The sequence below is a fragment of the Corythoichthys intestinalis genome, chromosome 5 (genome assembly GCF_030265065.1).
Source record: "Corythoichthys intestinalis isolate RoL2023-P3 chromosome 5, ASM3026506v1, whole genome shotgun sequence".
NCBI classification, from domain to species: domain Eukaryota; kingdom Metazoa; phylum Chordata; class Actinopteri; order Syngnathiformes; family Syngnathidae; genus Corythoichthys; species Corythoichthys intestinalis.
Window position 1 is genome coordinate 27275523 of NC_080399.1, and position 17627 is coordinate 27293149.

General features: G+C 39.4%; 1 protein-coding gene across 3 annotated transcripts; it reads right to left on the reverse strand.

Moving 5' to 3' along the window:
• Positions 1-427: 427 nt before the first annotated feature.
• On the reverse strand, positions 428-12957 carry LOC130916676 (nucleobindin-2-like). 3 transcript variants are annotated; one of them, XM_057837563.1, is made up of 13 exons: positions 12796-12957; positions 12273-12416; positions 11666-11773; positions 11458-11590; positions 8084-8187; positions 7711-7896; positions 7445-7535; positions 7308-7366; positions 6766-6861; positions 2073-2162; positions 1554-1724; positions 1425-1476; positions 428-1336 (listed from the first exon to the last, which is right to left on the reverse strand). In XM_057837563.1, exons 2-13 carry the CDS (start codon positions 12411-12413, stop codon positions 1263-1265), a joined length of 1305 nt encoding a protein of 434 aa, XP_057693546.1. In that variant the 5' UTR covers positions 12414-12416; positions 12796-12957; the 3' UTR covers positions 428-1262. The 3 variants fall into 3 exon arrangements, with proteins under 3 accessions (XP_057693546.1, XP_057693547.1, XP_057693548.1); XM_057837564.1 differs by having other exon boundaries at positions 12800-12907; XM_057837565.1 differs by lacking the exon at positions 12273-12416 and having other exon boundaries at positions 12796-12932.
• Between the last annotated feature and the right edge of the window lie 4670 nt (positions 12958-17627).

Sequence of the window (17627 nt, forward strand, 5' to 3'; positions counted from 1 at the left end):
AAATGACTTCCTTTCAAAATTTTAAAAATTATACTCCCCATACATTGCCAACATTTTCATAAAATGTTTTCCCCATCGACTAAGAGAATCTATGTGTTACTTTCTTAAAGATTTCAAGCAATTAAAAAAAAAAAAGTGTGCATTTGTATTCAGTTACTTGTTTCAATACTTCTCTTGCAGCTTTGTATGTCTACGAGCACTGTAACGCAGTTCAGGTCTTGCCACTGATGCTCTATGGGATTTAGGTCTGGACTTTGACAAGGCCATTTTAACACTCATTCTTTGATCCAAAAAAAGTACAATTTCATTGTAGTTTGACCTTTGTTTTGGTCATTATGTCACTGGAAGACACTTGGTGTTAGGTCATACAATGTTCTGTGGTTACTGTCACAGGCTATTACAGATGGATGGAAAAACACACAAGACATGCCGCCTCATTCATTTTATAGCCACACAGAACAAGGTGGTGGTAAAAAGTCAGAACAAAGAAAGTACAATGTGTTGGGAAAACCAATAATTAATCATTCAAAAAATAGAATTACAGGTACAAAGAAAATATGACCTTCAGGATTGCCGTTCCATAACAACAGTAGTTGTAGATTTAAATTAATAAATATTATGAAACATTTCCTGCTTTCATTTCAGTGGCAACAATTTCCAGTGGATAGTAAAGAAGCCGTTTTAGGCTAACTTTCATTTAAGATTGCAAAGTTTTAGGAATTTTCAAAGTTGGAAACTTTAATGTATGGGAATAAACCATGAATTTAAAAAAATGGAAGTTAAATGTTAGGTGGAATATATTTGTGAATAATCATGAATAAAACAAAAAAGAAATTGTTGGACAAGTCCATTCATCCGTTGATGCCCCAATTTATCAGAGTTTTGAGCTTGGTCATTTTTTTTTTTTTTTTTTTTGGCGCTTTATTTTGAGCTGGAATTTTGAGTTCTGAGCGAAGTGAAAAATGGAGCAACTATGATCCTGTAAAGCCACCAAAATTTGCCAAGGAGACTTGGTTTTTAGTGGTCTGCTAATGGGGGAAAAGTCTAGATTTATGCATGTGTATATCTGTAAAGAGCTTTCAATTAATATTAATCCACAGTTTCCATTTTGAAATACTTCCCACCTTAAATTCCCATGTAAAATTTGCAACCCTACTTTTTTATCCACTGGTATTTAAAACAAAGAAAAGTAGACATGAAAGAAGGTTGAAATGACTACAAACACACACACACACACTCAACGTTGGGGCTAATTAAGGGTGTCAGAGCACAGAGGGCGTTTGTGTGGGCTGCACATTTAGCACCGGTTCACTTCCAACTCCCATTGCTTCAGACTCTGCAACAATTAACCCCAAAAAAATTATTATACCACTTGGTTTCACCTCAAGATTTTACTGCAAGTAACTGACGATCCCATTACTCACCTTTAACGTTGGACTGGGATAGGGCTTTTTTTCTTTGCAGTTCATCAACAGCCTGAAAAAGAGAAGGGTAAAGAGCAGAATCAATTAAACTTGAAGGCGGATGGCGACCTGTGATGTTGTGTTTGTGACCTGCTGAAGGCCCTGCTTCTGAGCGTTGAGCTCCTCCTGCTTCTTTTGGAGCTCCTCCCTCTGCTTCTGCAGCTCCACTGCCTGATCCAGGATCATCTTGCCCTCTTTGGCCAGCTGCTGCTCATATGCTGCGAGCTCCTCCTCAGTGAAGAAGTTTTTCTGCTCTAATGTCTGGAAGCCATACATGAGTCTCAAAGTGGGATGTACTTAACACAAGTTCAGTAGATTGCATTCACATTTTTAAACTTTGAATTAGAGTTATAAGCTGGGATAGGCTCCAGCAACTCCGCGACCCTCGTGAGGATGAAGCGGCATGGAAAATGAATGAACGAATGAATGAATGGTTTGTATTTAAACATAAGTACTTAAAAAACATTTTTAAAAAACCTATGCCTTATTTTTTTTTTAAATGTAAATTGGTCATGGTGGTCCTTAACTTGCTACCGTTCATGGTTTTTTTACTTGGAGTCAAATGTTTGAGAATAATGTCATTTGTATGGGGAAGTGAAGGGATTATACCTCCCACTCCTCCTTTTGTTGGAACTCTTGCTTCTTCGTGGCCGCCATGAACTCGGCGAGTGACACCAGTCTGTCTTTGTTGGTGTCCACCTGAGCACATCACAAGTGTCCACAGGTTAAAAAAGCTCATCCCTTATACAGAGATGTAGGGAAGATTCACACCACTGCAATTTCCACATTTTGATACAGTGGGATTAAAAAGTATCTGAACCATTTGGAATTTCTCACATTTCTGCATAAAACCACCATCAAATTTGATCTGATCTTTCTCAAAATCACACAGATGAAAAAACTGTCTGCTTTACACTGCTGGCCAAACAAGTTCAAGCTGTCTTACAGTCCGAGGGTACAACAATGTCAACCCGTACTATCCGTTGGTGTCTGAATGAAAAGGCACTCTATGGTGGGATGCCCAGGAAGACCCCACTTCTGACCAAGAGACATAGAAAAGCCAGGCTGGAGTTTGCCAAAACTGTTTTGGAAGAATGTTCTCTGGTCGGATGAGACAAAAGTAGAGCTTTTTGGGAAAATGCATCAACATAGAGTTTACAGGAAAAAAAAAACGAGGCCTTCAAAGAAAAGAACACGGTCCCCATAATCAAACATGGCGGAGGTTCCCTGATGTTTTGGGGTTGCTTTGCTACTTCTAACACTGGACTGCTTGACTGTGTACATGGCATTATGAAGTCTGAAGACTACCAACAAATTTTGCAGCATAATGTAGGGCTCAGTTTGAGAAAGCCGGGTCTCCCTCAGAGGTCAGGGGTCTTCCAGCAGGACAATGACCCAGAACACACTTCCAAAAGCACTAGAAAATGGTCTGAGAGAAAGCACTGGAGACTAAAGTGGACACAAATGAATCTAGACCTGAATCCCATAGAACCTGTGGAGAGATCTGAAAATGGCAGTTTGGAGAAGGCAACCTTCAAATCTCTGAGACCTGGAGCAGTTGGCCGAAGATGAATGGTCTAAAATTCCACCAGAGCATTGTAAGAAACTCGTTGATGTATACCGGAAGTGGGTGTTCACAGTTATTTCGTCTAAAGGTTGGGCAGGCTCAGGGCGCCAATACCTTTGTGCGGCCCATTTTTGGAGTTTTGTGTAAAATGATAACGATTTGTTTCCCATTGTCTTTTGTGTTTTTTCATTGCAAGCAAAATAAATGAAAATATTACTACCCAAGCATTTGTAATTGCAATCGCTTTCTAGGAGAAATTGAGCATTGCTGCCGGGGGGTGGCACAAAATATTAAATGCGATGGTTCACTTACTTATTGTTCCCCCTTCTGTCATTGTTTTTATACTATCCTCATTAAAATATGAGAACCTATAAATTTTTGTGTGGTTTTAGTTCAAGCAGAAGCTGTTTTTTCATCTGTGTGATTTTGACAAGGATCAGATCACATTTGATGGTGGTTTTATGCAGAAACGGGAGAGATTCCAAAAGGTTCAGATACTTTTTCATACCACTGTATATTTCAGCCATTCTCTAAATGTAATATATGTATTTTTTAATATATTTTTTCCTTCCAATAGATACAAGTAAAAAAAAGAAATAGATTGTACATTGGTACTCAAAGCTTGAGCTCAAGTTTCCTGTGCCAGTTATTAGAGCATAGTCATATATTTAGGGCCCGAGCACTAAGCGTGCGAAGGCCCTATTGTTTTGCAAAGGATTATTTTTTTTTTTATTTTTTTTTTATTTTTTTTTTTTCAGGGCAAATGAAAACGGCCAATTTGGAGGCCTGAACATGCACGAAAAGTCACCAAAATTTGCACATACGTCCGGAAAATTGTAAATTTCGATAATTTTGCAACGTTGCAAAAAAATATAACAAAATGGCTCAGTGGCGCCCCCTTGAAATTTTAAAATTGGCCTATAACATTAGGGTCTGTCAGCGTAGAGCAATGAAATTTGGGGGGTCTATACCCTGTCCAAAACCGCTCCAAAAAAGCATTTACACGCATATTCCAAACCCAACAGGAAATCGGTTATTTTGGATCAAATATGAAATTTTTATCGATTTACAGGGTGCACATTTGAGACCTTTTCGCCGAGGGAGTTAGTTGGATCATCTTCAAAATTGGTGAGACTGTTCAGGAGACATATGAAATCTTAAGTTTTGAAAATGGTGCGTTTTCATTCACGGGTCTGACCTGGGCGTGGTGCTAAAGTCGACCATTTTTTCGGCAAAATGACAAATTCAGTAAATGACTTATAGTTCCTTGACACAACGTTCAATCTTTTTCATATTTGGCATGTATGTGTGGTATCCCACCCTTAACACGAGTGCATTGAAATATTACCCATTAGGTCTAGCGCCCCCTAGTGAGAACAGGAAATGCCTTTTTTTACGAGACAGGTTCCTCCTCCAAGGGAAAAAAATCTGTTGACCTCAAACCTGCATCAGGGGAGCCTTAAGACCTGTGTTCAGGTGCCTGATGAAAAATATTGAGGTTTCGTTGAGGCGGAGGGGTCCAAACAGGAAAGTGAAAATGAACGTCAACAATTTGTCACGCAAAAAACTTTGAACAGTCATAACTCGGCAGATATACAACATATCTGCGCCAAACTTCCCGTGTTTGTTGAGAGTCATACCCTGAAGGTTCTTGTAGGGGTCATTTGCATCAACTCTACAGTGCCAACTAGTGGCGATAGAAAGAAGTTTTAAAAAAGGCCTTTCCTATTGGGTTTTTTCAACATAGAGCAAGGAAATTTGGGGAGTAGATACCTTATGCAAAACTGCTCCAAAAAGTCTCTTGCACCCATATTCCAAATCCAACAGGAAATCGGGTATTTTGGATCGAATGTGAAATTTTCATGGGTTCACAGTAGGAGTTTACATTTGGAGGCTTGAATATGCACAAAAACTTGTAAAAATTTGCACATACATGCGGCTTTAGATAACGTTCGATAATCTTGCAATGTTACGAAAAAATGTAGCAAAATGCCTCAGTGGCGCCCCCTTGAATTTTTCAAAAAGGCGTTTCCTATTAGGTTTTTTTAACAGAGAGTGATGAAATTTGGGGAGTCGATACCTTGTGCAAAACTGCTCCAAAAAGTCTCTTGCACCCGTATTCCAAATCCAACAGGAAATCGGGTATTTTGGATCGAATGTGAAATTTTTATCGGTTCACAGTAGGAGTTTACATTTGGAGGCTTGAACATGCACGAAAACTCACAAAAATTTGGACATACATGTGGCTTTGCATAACGTTCAATAATCTTGCAACGTTACGAAAACATGTAACAAAATGGCTCAGTGGCGCCCCCTTGAAATTTTCAAAAAGGCCTCTCCATTTAGGTTTTTTCAACGTAGAGGGATGAAATTCGGAGAGTCGATACCTTGTACAAAACTGCTCCAAAAAGTCTCTTGCATGCATATTCCAAACCCAACAGGAAATCGGGTATTTTGGATTGAATGTGAAATTTTTATCGATTTACAGTGTGCACATTTTACACCTTGGCACCTAGGGAATTAGTTTGATCATTCTCAAAATTGGCGAGACTGTTCATGAGGCATATGAAATCTTAAGTTATCAAAATGGTGTGTTTTCATTCACGGGCCTGACCTGGGCGGGGTGCCAAAGTCGGCCATTTTTTCGGCAAAATGACAAATTCAGTAAATGACTAATAGTTCCTTCACACAGCGTTCCATCTTTTTCATATCTGGCATGTATGTGCGACATCCCACCCTTAACACGAGTGCATTGAAATATTACCCATTAGGCCTAGCGCCCCCTAGTGAGAACAGGAAATGCCTTTTTTTACGAGACAGGTTCCTCCTCCAAGGAAAAAAAATCTGTTGACCTCAAACCTGCATAAGGGAAGGCTTAAGACCTGTCTTCAGGTGCCTGATGAAAAATATTGAAGTTTCGTTGAAGCGGAGGGGTCCAAATAGGAAAGTGAAAATGACTGTCAACAATTTTTCTCTCCAAAAACTTTGAACAGTCATAACTCGGCAGATATACAACATATCTGCGCCAAACTTCCCGTGCTTGTTGAGAGTCATACCCTGAAGGGCCTTGTAGAGATCATTTGCATCAACCCTACAGCGCCAACTAGTGGCAATAGAAAGTCACTCGTTTTTCCAATACATGTCCAGTTCTTTTCAGGTTGGTCATTGTAATTTGAAGACCTATTGTAATACTTATTTACAGCCCATGTCCACGTGTCTCTGTCTGTTGCCGTGACGACCCTTTATTCGCCATTTAAAGGAAATATTTTTTTTCAAAGACTCAGGCAGCTTATATAGCCACAATATTTGGCACACTTCGTCGAATTGGCCCAGTTAGATGATTAATTTTGGTTTTGAATAAGGGCTTGGCTGCACAGCTCAGTAGTGGCTCCTTTTTTGTAGTACTCTCTCCAATAGGGGTTTTTATCTCTTGGGTGTGGGAATGTAAATAGGCGACTTTCGAGCATGTTATGTTCTAATGAGATGATTAGAGAGGAGCATCTGCCAACACCCTGACCTGCACACAGTCCGAGTTGCGTGACGTCCGAGTTGCGCTAGATTGCGAGGGCCCGTTCAGTCCTGCTTGCAGGCCTAGTTTCCTTTGTTTTTAATAAATGGTAAAGTAAAAAAGTGTTTGAATGTACTTAATATAGCATTAAAATCAAAATGTGACAAAGTGAAGCACTATAAATACTTTCAGGACGCACTGTGGATCTGAATTATGAATCATACTACCTCAGCCATGACATGCTCTCTCATGCGTAGCCTCTCCTCCTCCATCGCGACCATGTCGTCGTCTTCCTCGTTCTTGGAGTTGTAGACTTTCTCAAGCTTGAACACCAAACATACAATGATCACTCTAAAATTATATCTAAATTTGTTTTAACTGGAGGAAAAAAAAAAACAATTTACTGTGTTTGTGTGTGTGTTGAGCAAAACCTTTTTTTATTTGACATTCAATTGATTCAATTAGAAAAGGTCCCCAAGAATCGTGAGGTTTTTCATCATTATTTTGATTTTGCCATTTAAAAAAAAAAAAAAATCAGATAGTGTTTAAAAAAAATAATGGAACAAGCTGAGGTTTTTATATTAGAAATCTATACAGTATATATATTGGGATACTTTAAAAATATGACAAAACCTAGAGAAAACATAGGTTTTAAATCTTAGTGTGTTAAGCATGTCAGGGGAAATAAGATTTTTGGTCATTAGCAAATAGCAAAGCTCTTAAATAGCAGATTGGGTTACATGACCACTGATAGGTGACAATATCATACCTCTTTCGTGAAGAGGGCTTCAAGCTCATTCTCATCAAAGAAACCATCACCGTTGTTGTCTGTACACATACAGCAAATATCAACGGTTTATATACAAAGTACCATAGAGTTATTTGCGCTTCCCTTGTCAATACTACCGTGCATTTTGAAGAAGGTCTTCGGATCAAAGTCATTCGGGTCAAGACCGTCGGACTCCTGCCACACCTCCTTCAGCTGATCCTCACTTCCCTACATACACTTAGCATGTTAGCACTTGTTAACCGATTTGATTTTTCACTTTTGTTTTACAAAAAATATACTAATAAATAAATGATAAATACTCAGGTACAGAAACTGTTCCTGAAAAATCTAGTTAAAGTAGCAATGCTTTGTACTTGTCTACATCCAATTCCTGCCAACTCACCGGGTGGTTGACTTTGGCATGCTCAGCGTGCTTCTTTTTCATCTCCTCGTGGTGCTGCTCCTCTTTTTTGCGTTCCTCCTCTGTCATGGCCTTCAGCTTCTCCCGCCTCTCGTGCTCCTTCATCATCTCGTAGCGCTTGAACTCATCATGGCGCTCTTTGTCGAAGTGTTCCAGGTCCTTTGTGGCCTGTTGGGGCGATCAGTACCTCCTAATACATTGGCTACTATTGGTTGCAGTAGACATCCAATGCATTTAAACTCCCAGACCTTCCAGTGCAAATGAATTGGATGTCTATCGGCGTCAATAGCAGCCGATGAGATAATTGGGACATATAAACATACACAAATACTGTAGTTTTATTAAAGCTGATTACAGATTTGATGAGGCGGTCCAGGTCTTCCGGCTCAAACGAATGTGGATTGTCTTGGTTGAGGTGCTCAAATTGTTTGAGCAAGGCCAGGTGGTCAACTTTCCAGCCTACGAGAAAAAGATACTTCTTTTATTCCTATCAAAGGAGACTTTGTCATACTTTTATTTGAGTTCAGTAAGCCTGAAAATTTGGTGCACACTGCACAGGCTTCCTGCTATTTCAATGGTGTCCAAACTACGACCCGCAGGCCAACTGCAGCCAACTGCCCAGGTTTTACTGGCCTGTAGACAGTGGTTTTTTTTTGGTAGCCCTTTTTAATTTTCGCCTTAGTCCAAGTCTTTCGGACAAAAATGCTTATTAGTCTTAGTCATATATTTTTTTAAAAAATATTTTTTACACATTTTAAAATGTGTGTCTTCGTCTTGTTTTTGGTGATGAAAACTCTAAAACTAATATTTTCTAGTTTTGGTCACTGTTTACTGAAAAGGTTTTTGTCTCTAAAATTCCAACGTTTTATTCCAAAAATAATTAATAGTTTTCCAACAATTCGAATGGATACTGACAGGCGAGCACATATCCTAGCGTCCACAAGGACAACACCAACTTCCTAGTGATAAGGCACTCTAAGCAGCAAAACAGTACAATACTTTCACTAGCCTGATGCTAACACAAATGCAATGCTAATGCTAAGAGTTGCATTTAGTGTGTGATGATCACTCAGCACAGACCTTTAAAGGCTAAAAAAAAAAAACATTGCATATTCTCTCTTGCCAAGATAAGAAAACAAATCTTACTGTGTGTTGCAAAACAAACAAGTATGGAGCGGAGAGGACACTGGCAGGGGCGGACTGGGACTAAAAAGCAGCCCTGGACTTTGGCTCGGCCCAGCCCACAAGAATCGCTATACGAAGGGAAACACAGACCCCCTAGGGGTCCGGGGGCATGCCCAAATGCATCAATTTCGTGCACTTTGAGAGAAAATGAAGAAAATGTGTCTAGACTGTGACTGTCTGACTTGGGGCGCTCAAAGTACTGCAAGACTGAACTGGAGTTGGGTTCATTTTCTGTACTAGCTCTATGATCAACCTGAAAAAACAAATGAAAGAATTTATTTTTCAAAGCAAGTTTTATGTATCTAATTTATTATAATATATCTCTGTCTATAAAATGATTTCATTGTTCATGCCATAATTCAGTGGTCTCCAAACTACTCCACATAGCGCCGCAGCGGGCGCAGGATTTCATTCCAACAAAACAAGACAACACCTATGCATCAATCTGGTGTTTTACAAGTGCAGTCAGGTGCTGCTTGTTTTAGCAGAAACTTCATTGGTTAAACTGTCGGTACTCGATCGGTTGAAACAAAAACCAGGCCCTACAGCGGCCCTTGAGGACCGGTTTGGAGACCCCTGCCACAATTAATCTTGCCATACAAATAATACATTTCAATGAAAATACAATAAACATTTCAAGACAAATCCTGAATACATAACCTTCATTGGAAAGTTTTAACCAGAAAACAAAACGTTATATACATGATTTAAAAAAATATATCATACCAATTTAACTTACTAAACTTTAAAGTAAAACCATTTTATTAATATTTTGTTATATTTCATATGAATTAATATTGCTGCTGCGTGTGCATACGTTGTTTTACAGCTAAAATATTTTTCCTTAGGAGAGTGATAGTAGGACTAGCATACTGTAACTTGACACGATTGCAAATGGACTAGCTGGCACTAAGCCACTAACCCTTTAATTGTCATTTAAAATGTAGCTACCTGGTGGATAACAATTGCCGGTATACCGAGCAAGTGACCCTCTTCATCCCTTTTTACTTGCCCTGCGCTTGTCTGGGGAACTTCCACCAGTTTATCATTTCAACCCTCCCTCTTTTCTCTCTCCCTGCACTGGCTGCACGTCAGAGCGGCGCCCGCTACCCCTCTCACCATTGCCGGGGGCTAGGCTGCTGTTACCCGACGTGGCCGTTGCAGCCAGACTGCTGCCTGCGAAAATATTTGTCAACTTAAGACATTTTAATGCTTTGCTCTCCTGTTTCTTTCTTCTTTGTTTTTTTTCTCCCTAACCTAAGTTCTCCGAGCCACCCTTTTTTTCTTACTTTTGCCACCACCATCCATATTGTGCATTACCGCTCGTCGCTAGTTTGCTTCTACAAAGAACTAATGAAGGGTACTTTGTGTTTTCTTCGTTCTTCTATCAGACTGGCGATGAACAGCCAGGCGCATTGCTGCCACCTGTCGGATTGGATGCGAGATGTAGATAATGAGAGGCTAGGGGGGATAAAAACAGTGATGTATAATGAATGGCAGCCGCCGGCCGTCCAGGGCACCGGCCGTTCTGTGATCCTCCAGAACCCACAGATTACCAGTCCGCCCCTGGACACTGGTGAGTTGGGGGTAGAGGGGTGCAGCACGTCACAATCAGACACTGCTACAATGCAGGCTAACTACACGTAAAACATCACACATTGTGAATACGTCACAGAAAGTCAGAAACTATGGTGCATTTTCGTCTCGTTCTCGTCTCGTCAGACGAAAACTGGGATTGTTTTCATTATGTTTTAGTCTCCTAAGAGACGTTTTTAGCTTGTTATCGTCTTGTCATTGTCATGAAAAAAATTGTTCGTCGACGAAATATTTTCGTTATAGTCATAGTTGACGAAAACAACACTGCCTGTAACAAAGTAAGAAAATATTGAAAATGGCCCGCATAAGTTAGTTATTATGTTGCACTACCTATTTTTAACACTAGAGGAAGCTGGTGACTTGCACGGTGCCTCTTCATTAGCATTTGAGTCAACACCTGACAATATGTTGAAATCAATGTAGGTAACTGGAATTTCAGTATTTTGTTTTACATATATAAAGTTGGATTAAAAACTAATCCAATGTGATAAATCAAGCTATCTTGGTTGTGATATATAAATATATATATTTATATATATTGAGGAGCAGAAGTATTTGAGCCACTTGTGATTTTGCAAATTCAACCACTTAGAAAATAGGCTTTGCATTTCTACTCATAGAGACATAATCTGAAAAAAAAAAAAAAAAACAGAAATCAAATTGTATGAGTCTTAAAATGGCTTTGTATTTCAGCTGCCAATTGTTAAGCCTCCATGATGCAACTTTTGTATGTTCCTCTTTAACTTCCTGCACTCGATTTACTCAATAGTTTAAAAAAAAAAAACCAAAAAAAACAACGTTGCTGTAGAAGTATGATGTCACTGCTTTCCCGTATTCCAATTTTAATGACAAATCCGATATTTCAACAGTCCACGTTCATTACAAAATGTCTTGTGCAACAAGTAGGACACACGCCGATGTCGCAACAATAACATACTGTGTAGTTACCGTCCCCTGCCTGGAGGTCGTGTTTGGCCTTGATGAGTATCCGTAGCCTGTTCATCTCCTCCCGCTTAAGCTCATCCAGCTTGGTGCGTAGGTTATTGTGGACAAAGTCCAGCTCTTTGGCAAGTTTACCTTGCTGCAAGTTGACACAACGGTTTAGTAGTGTGGCAAGCATGTGAATCAACAGATGTTTTTGATTTAGAGACTTTACTTTGATGTCCTCCATGTTGGCGTTTTCTAACTTCTCCCGAAAGTGGGGGTCTTTCTCCAGGTATTCGATGACCTCCCTGAGGTAGCGGTCATAGTGCAGCCCAGTGTTCTGTGATCAACCAAATGGAATGCATAATCTTATTCACCTGTATGCTTTGCACTGTATGTGTCATTTTTTATGTTAACAGTGAAACCTTCAAAGTTGTGAAAGTGAATTGAGGGTCATTCTGTCACTATCAAACTTTTTATAAACCCAAAGGGAATGTTTTCAACACGGCAGTGTTCTAACCATTGTAGCCAGCAACTATAACTTTTCAAAATGTGTCTTGATCTCCAACGTAGCAATCACATGATGGGCAGAGAACTCTTTTTGGGGCAGTTATTTGAATTACTCTGTTTAGTAAAAGTGAAAGAACAGAATGACTCACTTACACATTTTTAGCAAAAAGCAGAGAACATTTACAAAGTTTTTTGATTTCACACTTAATTAGTCCATCCATTTTAATATTAGAAATGATAAAATGACAATTTTACAATACCAAAGTAGATCTTAATGTAGTTACATAATATGAATATGTACTAAATTAAAAACACTTTTTGTGACTCACAACACTTTGTGGGGCATCCAGTTTATCCTCTGTGTTCTCATTGCTTGTGTCCACACCAATGGGCAGTGAATGGGTGCACAGCCACAGACTCAGCAGAACCAGAGCGCAATGGGCCAGCACTTTACCTCTCACAATCCCCATCAGCTTCGGATCATTGAAATGTATACAGTAAGTGCAATTTTACTATTTATTTATAATAAACCCATCCAGTATGTACAGTGCATCCTATGAACATATTCACTAGTTTTTCCACATTTTGAATAAGGCTTTGCATGAAATGTGAAAAGGTTAAAGCACCATAGCTACTAAACAGGTTCACTGTATGTTACTTATTGGTTGGAAACATGGTAATTTGCCGAAAAAAAATTATATTTTTTGCAAACCAGGGTACCGCTATACACACGAACGACTTCCATATGTTGGCCGGTGAAGCGATTTTGATAGACTGAGCAGTGAAACAAGTTTCCATCAGTAACTTACTAAAACACACTAAGGGTAAAGAAGGGTTATGCATAATACTTACATACGTCTTGTAACACTTTTGACTCTTGAACGAGCTTCTCTTTAGCCTAGCTTGTGGATGTTTACAGCCACCACCTGCCACCAATACAAGCCGCTCATGACATCAACCTTCAGGACGGGCAGGTCGCCATGGTAACGTCCCACCCACGGCTAACCTCATTGGACGACCGAGCGGCACGGCAGTCACGCTAAATGCTGATTGGAGAATTTACCAGTCAATGAAGATGTCTCGGAGTTGATTAAGCAGACCGTACGTGGCGCTCGGTCAACCACCGAGAGGGAGGAGTCAATTTACTGACAATTTCAAATAATTTAAATCGTTGAAGATAATAGACTCTGACAGGTTAAATAAATTTTAAAAAATGATATTTTGGGAGGAAACTTAATCCCATTTAATTCGAACACTTCTGCATTACATTTATGCTAATTGATAAATGATTTTATATTTACGTGTATGCTATATGATTTTCAGTGTATCTTTTAGGTGAACATATATTATATTGAACACTGATTAAAAAAAACAAAAACTAAATGAATTTACCCTCTATATGGCACTCATTTAACTCATTGGCTGCCATTGACGGCGCCAGACGTCCAATCAATTTTGAGAGGTTGGCACCGAATGATTGCTGCATACCCTCCCAGTTGATTGGCTGTCTGGCACCATCAATGGAACTAAAATATGAACATTCAATCAAATCAATTTTATTTATATAGAAATTTACATAAACCCGAAAGGTCCTCAAAGTGCCTTACAACAAAGACAAACATGGTTCATGATATATTAAAGGCAGGAAAGTATTATTATATAATGACATAAAAAATAAAAAAAAACGGAAACAAAAGCAGCGCATCAGGATAAAAGTCAAAACAGCGAATAAAACAGATAAAATCCAAAAACATTAAAAACCCTTAAGAAATAAAACCAGGCTATCCTTGTCTGGGTAAAAAGCCATTTCTAAAAAGTATGTCTTTAACCGAGATTTAAAAAGGCCTACATTCGTAATGGTGCGGATTTCAGGGGGAAGGCTATTCCACAACCTGGGGGCAGCAACCGCAAAAGATCAGTCTCCCCATTAAGTTTCGAACTTTGAACTTGCAATAGAAGATGGCCGGTAGTACTAAGAGTCCTGCCAGAGTTACAGAGGGTTAACATTTCTGATAAATGAGAAGGAGCAGGACCGTTATCAGGCTCCTGCAGAGCTTGCTGATGAGCTGATCATTTGATTTAGGTGTGTTAAAGGAGGGAGACATGGGAAAACGAGCTGGATAGGAGCTCTCGAGGACTGGACTTGGGCAGTGGGGACCCCTGGTCTAGTACGACAGGTCAAACAAATCTTTAAAAATAGGACCACGAGATTATCCTTTTAATGTTGCAATACATGACTTTATAAGTTGTAATGTTATGACTTTTTTTCTTGTACTAACACTACGACTTAAATCTCGAAGTCACATTTTTTTCCTCTTTTGTTTAGCTTTAATACTCAATTATACAAAAGCAATACGCTATAATTCCAAAATACATAATCTACTGATGCATTGCAATATTTCCAACTCTGTTTAAAGTCCTCAAGTTGAGTAGTGTAGTGACCGGGCAATCATAGGAAAGGGAGGCGAGTTGAAGATGTGGGATGCTCTGCTTCAACTATCTCCACTTGCATATCTTCCAATGGAATCTCCCAGCCAACTGAGAATTTCGCCAATTGTTACAATGTGTCTTGAGGATCTGCGAAAGTAATGAACAAATTATATAAATTGAAACTATTTTAAGGTAACTTTTCAATTGCAAGATTACAATTAGAGATGTCTCAATCGCATATTTTTGCACCCAAGTGCGAGTTCACCTGATTTTGAATCCCGATCGCATACCTAGGCAATATCATAGACTTCACTATGAGATGGTGAAGTCTATGGCAATATATGGAAAAAAAACTTCTTTAAATGAAACTATCCCAACATGATATATACAATGGTTGTTTTGGTCATCATTTGTATAACAAGGTATTCTAATTCAGAATATTTTAATTTGCAATAGCTGATTGCCAAATGTAAAGTAAAACAAAATGGTTGCATATGTAACATAAAGCATTACATTTGTAAGATCAAAGTACTACCTGAGGATTTTCTTGGACGTTTATATTTTTGAATACTTGTATACATATTACAATCTATACCATGTAAAAATCTACCATGCCCTGCGTGTCTTGCTTGCTATACTTTCTCAGCATAACGCCATCTATATGAAATATTATTGCACAATGATCTATTATATTAACATTTTACGCCCAAAAAATAAAACCAAATTAGCCAATTCCGACTTGCCGTATATAAAGAAATGATGCCCAGTTCCAATAGCATTAATGCCCTGTACTGTTCACTCATGCACAAAAAAAAAATTATATACTATCAGATTTAAACAATAATATCTCTAGTTTTCTGGAATCTATCACACTGGCGACGGTACGCGCTGTCGTTAATTGCCGTTTTTCCTTTCGAGTTCTTCCTATACTTGTAACACCGTATCAACTCAACACACGAAGTCAACATTGCTAACTGTAGGTAATTCCATATGGAAACCAGTGGCCAGATGATAGCACGGGGGTAATATGTTGTTTTTAAATGTATATTCACTTGAGTTTTTAAACACCTGTAGGTCAAAAATACTAGTGGTGGATTCAGCATAGATTTGCCATTGACCTAACCAGAATTTTCATGATGACATGAACATTATTATAATGAACAAAACAAAACAAGAACAGTTTTGACTTCAAATAAAGTGCTCATATATATTTTTTCAAATAAATATAATTTAAGTCAATCACAATCAATCAGTCAATATCATTGATGATGTGTTCCCCTGAACAATGAGCACTGAACTAAAACAAACATAAATCCAAAAGGTATTGTTCTTTGTCAGCAGATAAAACATTTGGTGCAATTGTGGTCTTGGTTATGAAACAACTTTCTTAACCTGAAATTATAGGACAGCAAGCCTATCAATAACCAAAAGGCCTCTCAAGAACTTGTTAACATAACACTGTGAAATGCCAACATTTGCTAATTGCCATAGTAAGGTTTATCACTTAATGATGGAAAAATACGGCCTCTAGAACAGTAACAAAACTTTGCATAGTGGCAAAACAGGAGTGAAAACAAACGCATACATACCACTCCACCGACACCGTGCCAAAAACATCATATATTATCGGGCTTATTAATAATGTTATCGGATTTATTGGGATGATGTTATAATTCCTATTATCGGACCGATAAATATCAGACCGATGATTATCGTGCACCTCCAGTGGCCTATACTACGAACCGAGTTCAACCTCCCCAGAAGTAATCTAGTTTACCATCGGGTAACTGGAGTTGACAAAACCTGGTTCTCTAGTTTGTGGTCAATCGGTGCTACGACGCTGATTATGAGGTTTATTAGTCGAACCTGTGTCAACCCAGTCAGAGTTACTGCGCGTTCACATAAAAGGGGGCGGTGACCAGAGTCAAACACTACTTGTGACGACGGCACGGGCACCTTACTTCACGGAGGAGGAATGCGCGATGATCATGCGGAATTATGAGGAATTAAAATCCACCCTCACCGTGAAATCCAACACCGCTTCGGCAAGTAGAGCGCAACGGGTCTGTTGACAGCGAATTTGCAGATCGTGTGATTTGTGAATGCGTCAATATGCCAGTTTACTTATGTCCATGAAAAGAAATAAAGCCTGCTGTCAGGACAATAAAATAAGATTTGGGACATTAACAGTAAGAAATAATTGTCACGCATCACCACACGAAACAGGATGATTGTATGTTTAGTCCCCTTGACTGTACGAATACGTATGTTCTTTTTTTTAGTTTGGGCCTAAAAAATCCAGCCCGACCCGAGCCGAGTCCGATCAATAAACTTGATTTGCAGGCCCGAGCCCGACAATCTCGCCACCCCACCCCCACCCCCCCCCCCCCCCAAAAAAAAAAAAAAATGTCATATTTGTGAGGACTCATGAGAAGAAGGAAATGCGGGGATGCCATGCGTTGTTGCGTAAATAAAAGCCCGTCTTTTGTAACGATTTTTCACAGTTAAACAAGACTGTAAGATGCATATTCAATAAACATTTATATCTTTTATATTTGTGCGTCTGTCCTATCAGTGGATTTGACATTTAATTTAATCTCCTCGAGTTGGCAGAAAAAAACGCAAGTTTTCTCAATGTTTAAATAGTCTACATATTTCTATGATTATCATAAATGCATCAATTTGAAGCGTTTCCATACCCCACTCCGAATCGCACGGCATACAGTGTTCTTACGCAGATATTCAGCATCACCGATGGAATACATATATTGTCCCTGGCGAAAGAGCGCACGGACAGGCACACACAATCTGCGCGGTTGTGAGGGCCTGACTCGGCGGGTTACATTAGTGACGTCTGCCTAGATCAGTTGGCACAGGTAAAGAATTCCCTCAGCTGAAAATCTATATCTTTCGTGGAGAACATCTTCCGGGTACGCCAGCGGATTCTGGCGGTCCCGAAATACCCGTGCCCTCCGGAGAGAGCCCCTCACAATCCGCGCGCCAATGTCGTATGGGTCGTCCAAGTACGCTGTCATTGTCAGGAGGACACGTCCGCGGAGGAGTGCTGTTTAAATAGAGCGTGGTTAATTGGAATCATGATGTTAAGCAAGATCTAACTCTGACACGACCAGGTTTGGCGTGTGGCGTGTGTTGCCATGGCAACACTTCTCGGTTCCAACATATCCACCTTTCGTAGTCTCGCATAGCCGCGAACTTACGTTGCACGTGATAAAGTTACTCTCGAAGTTACCCTG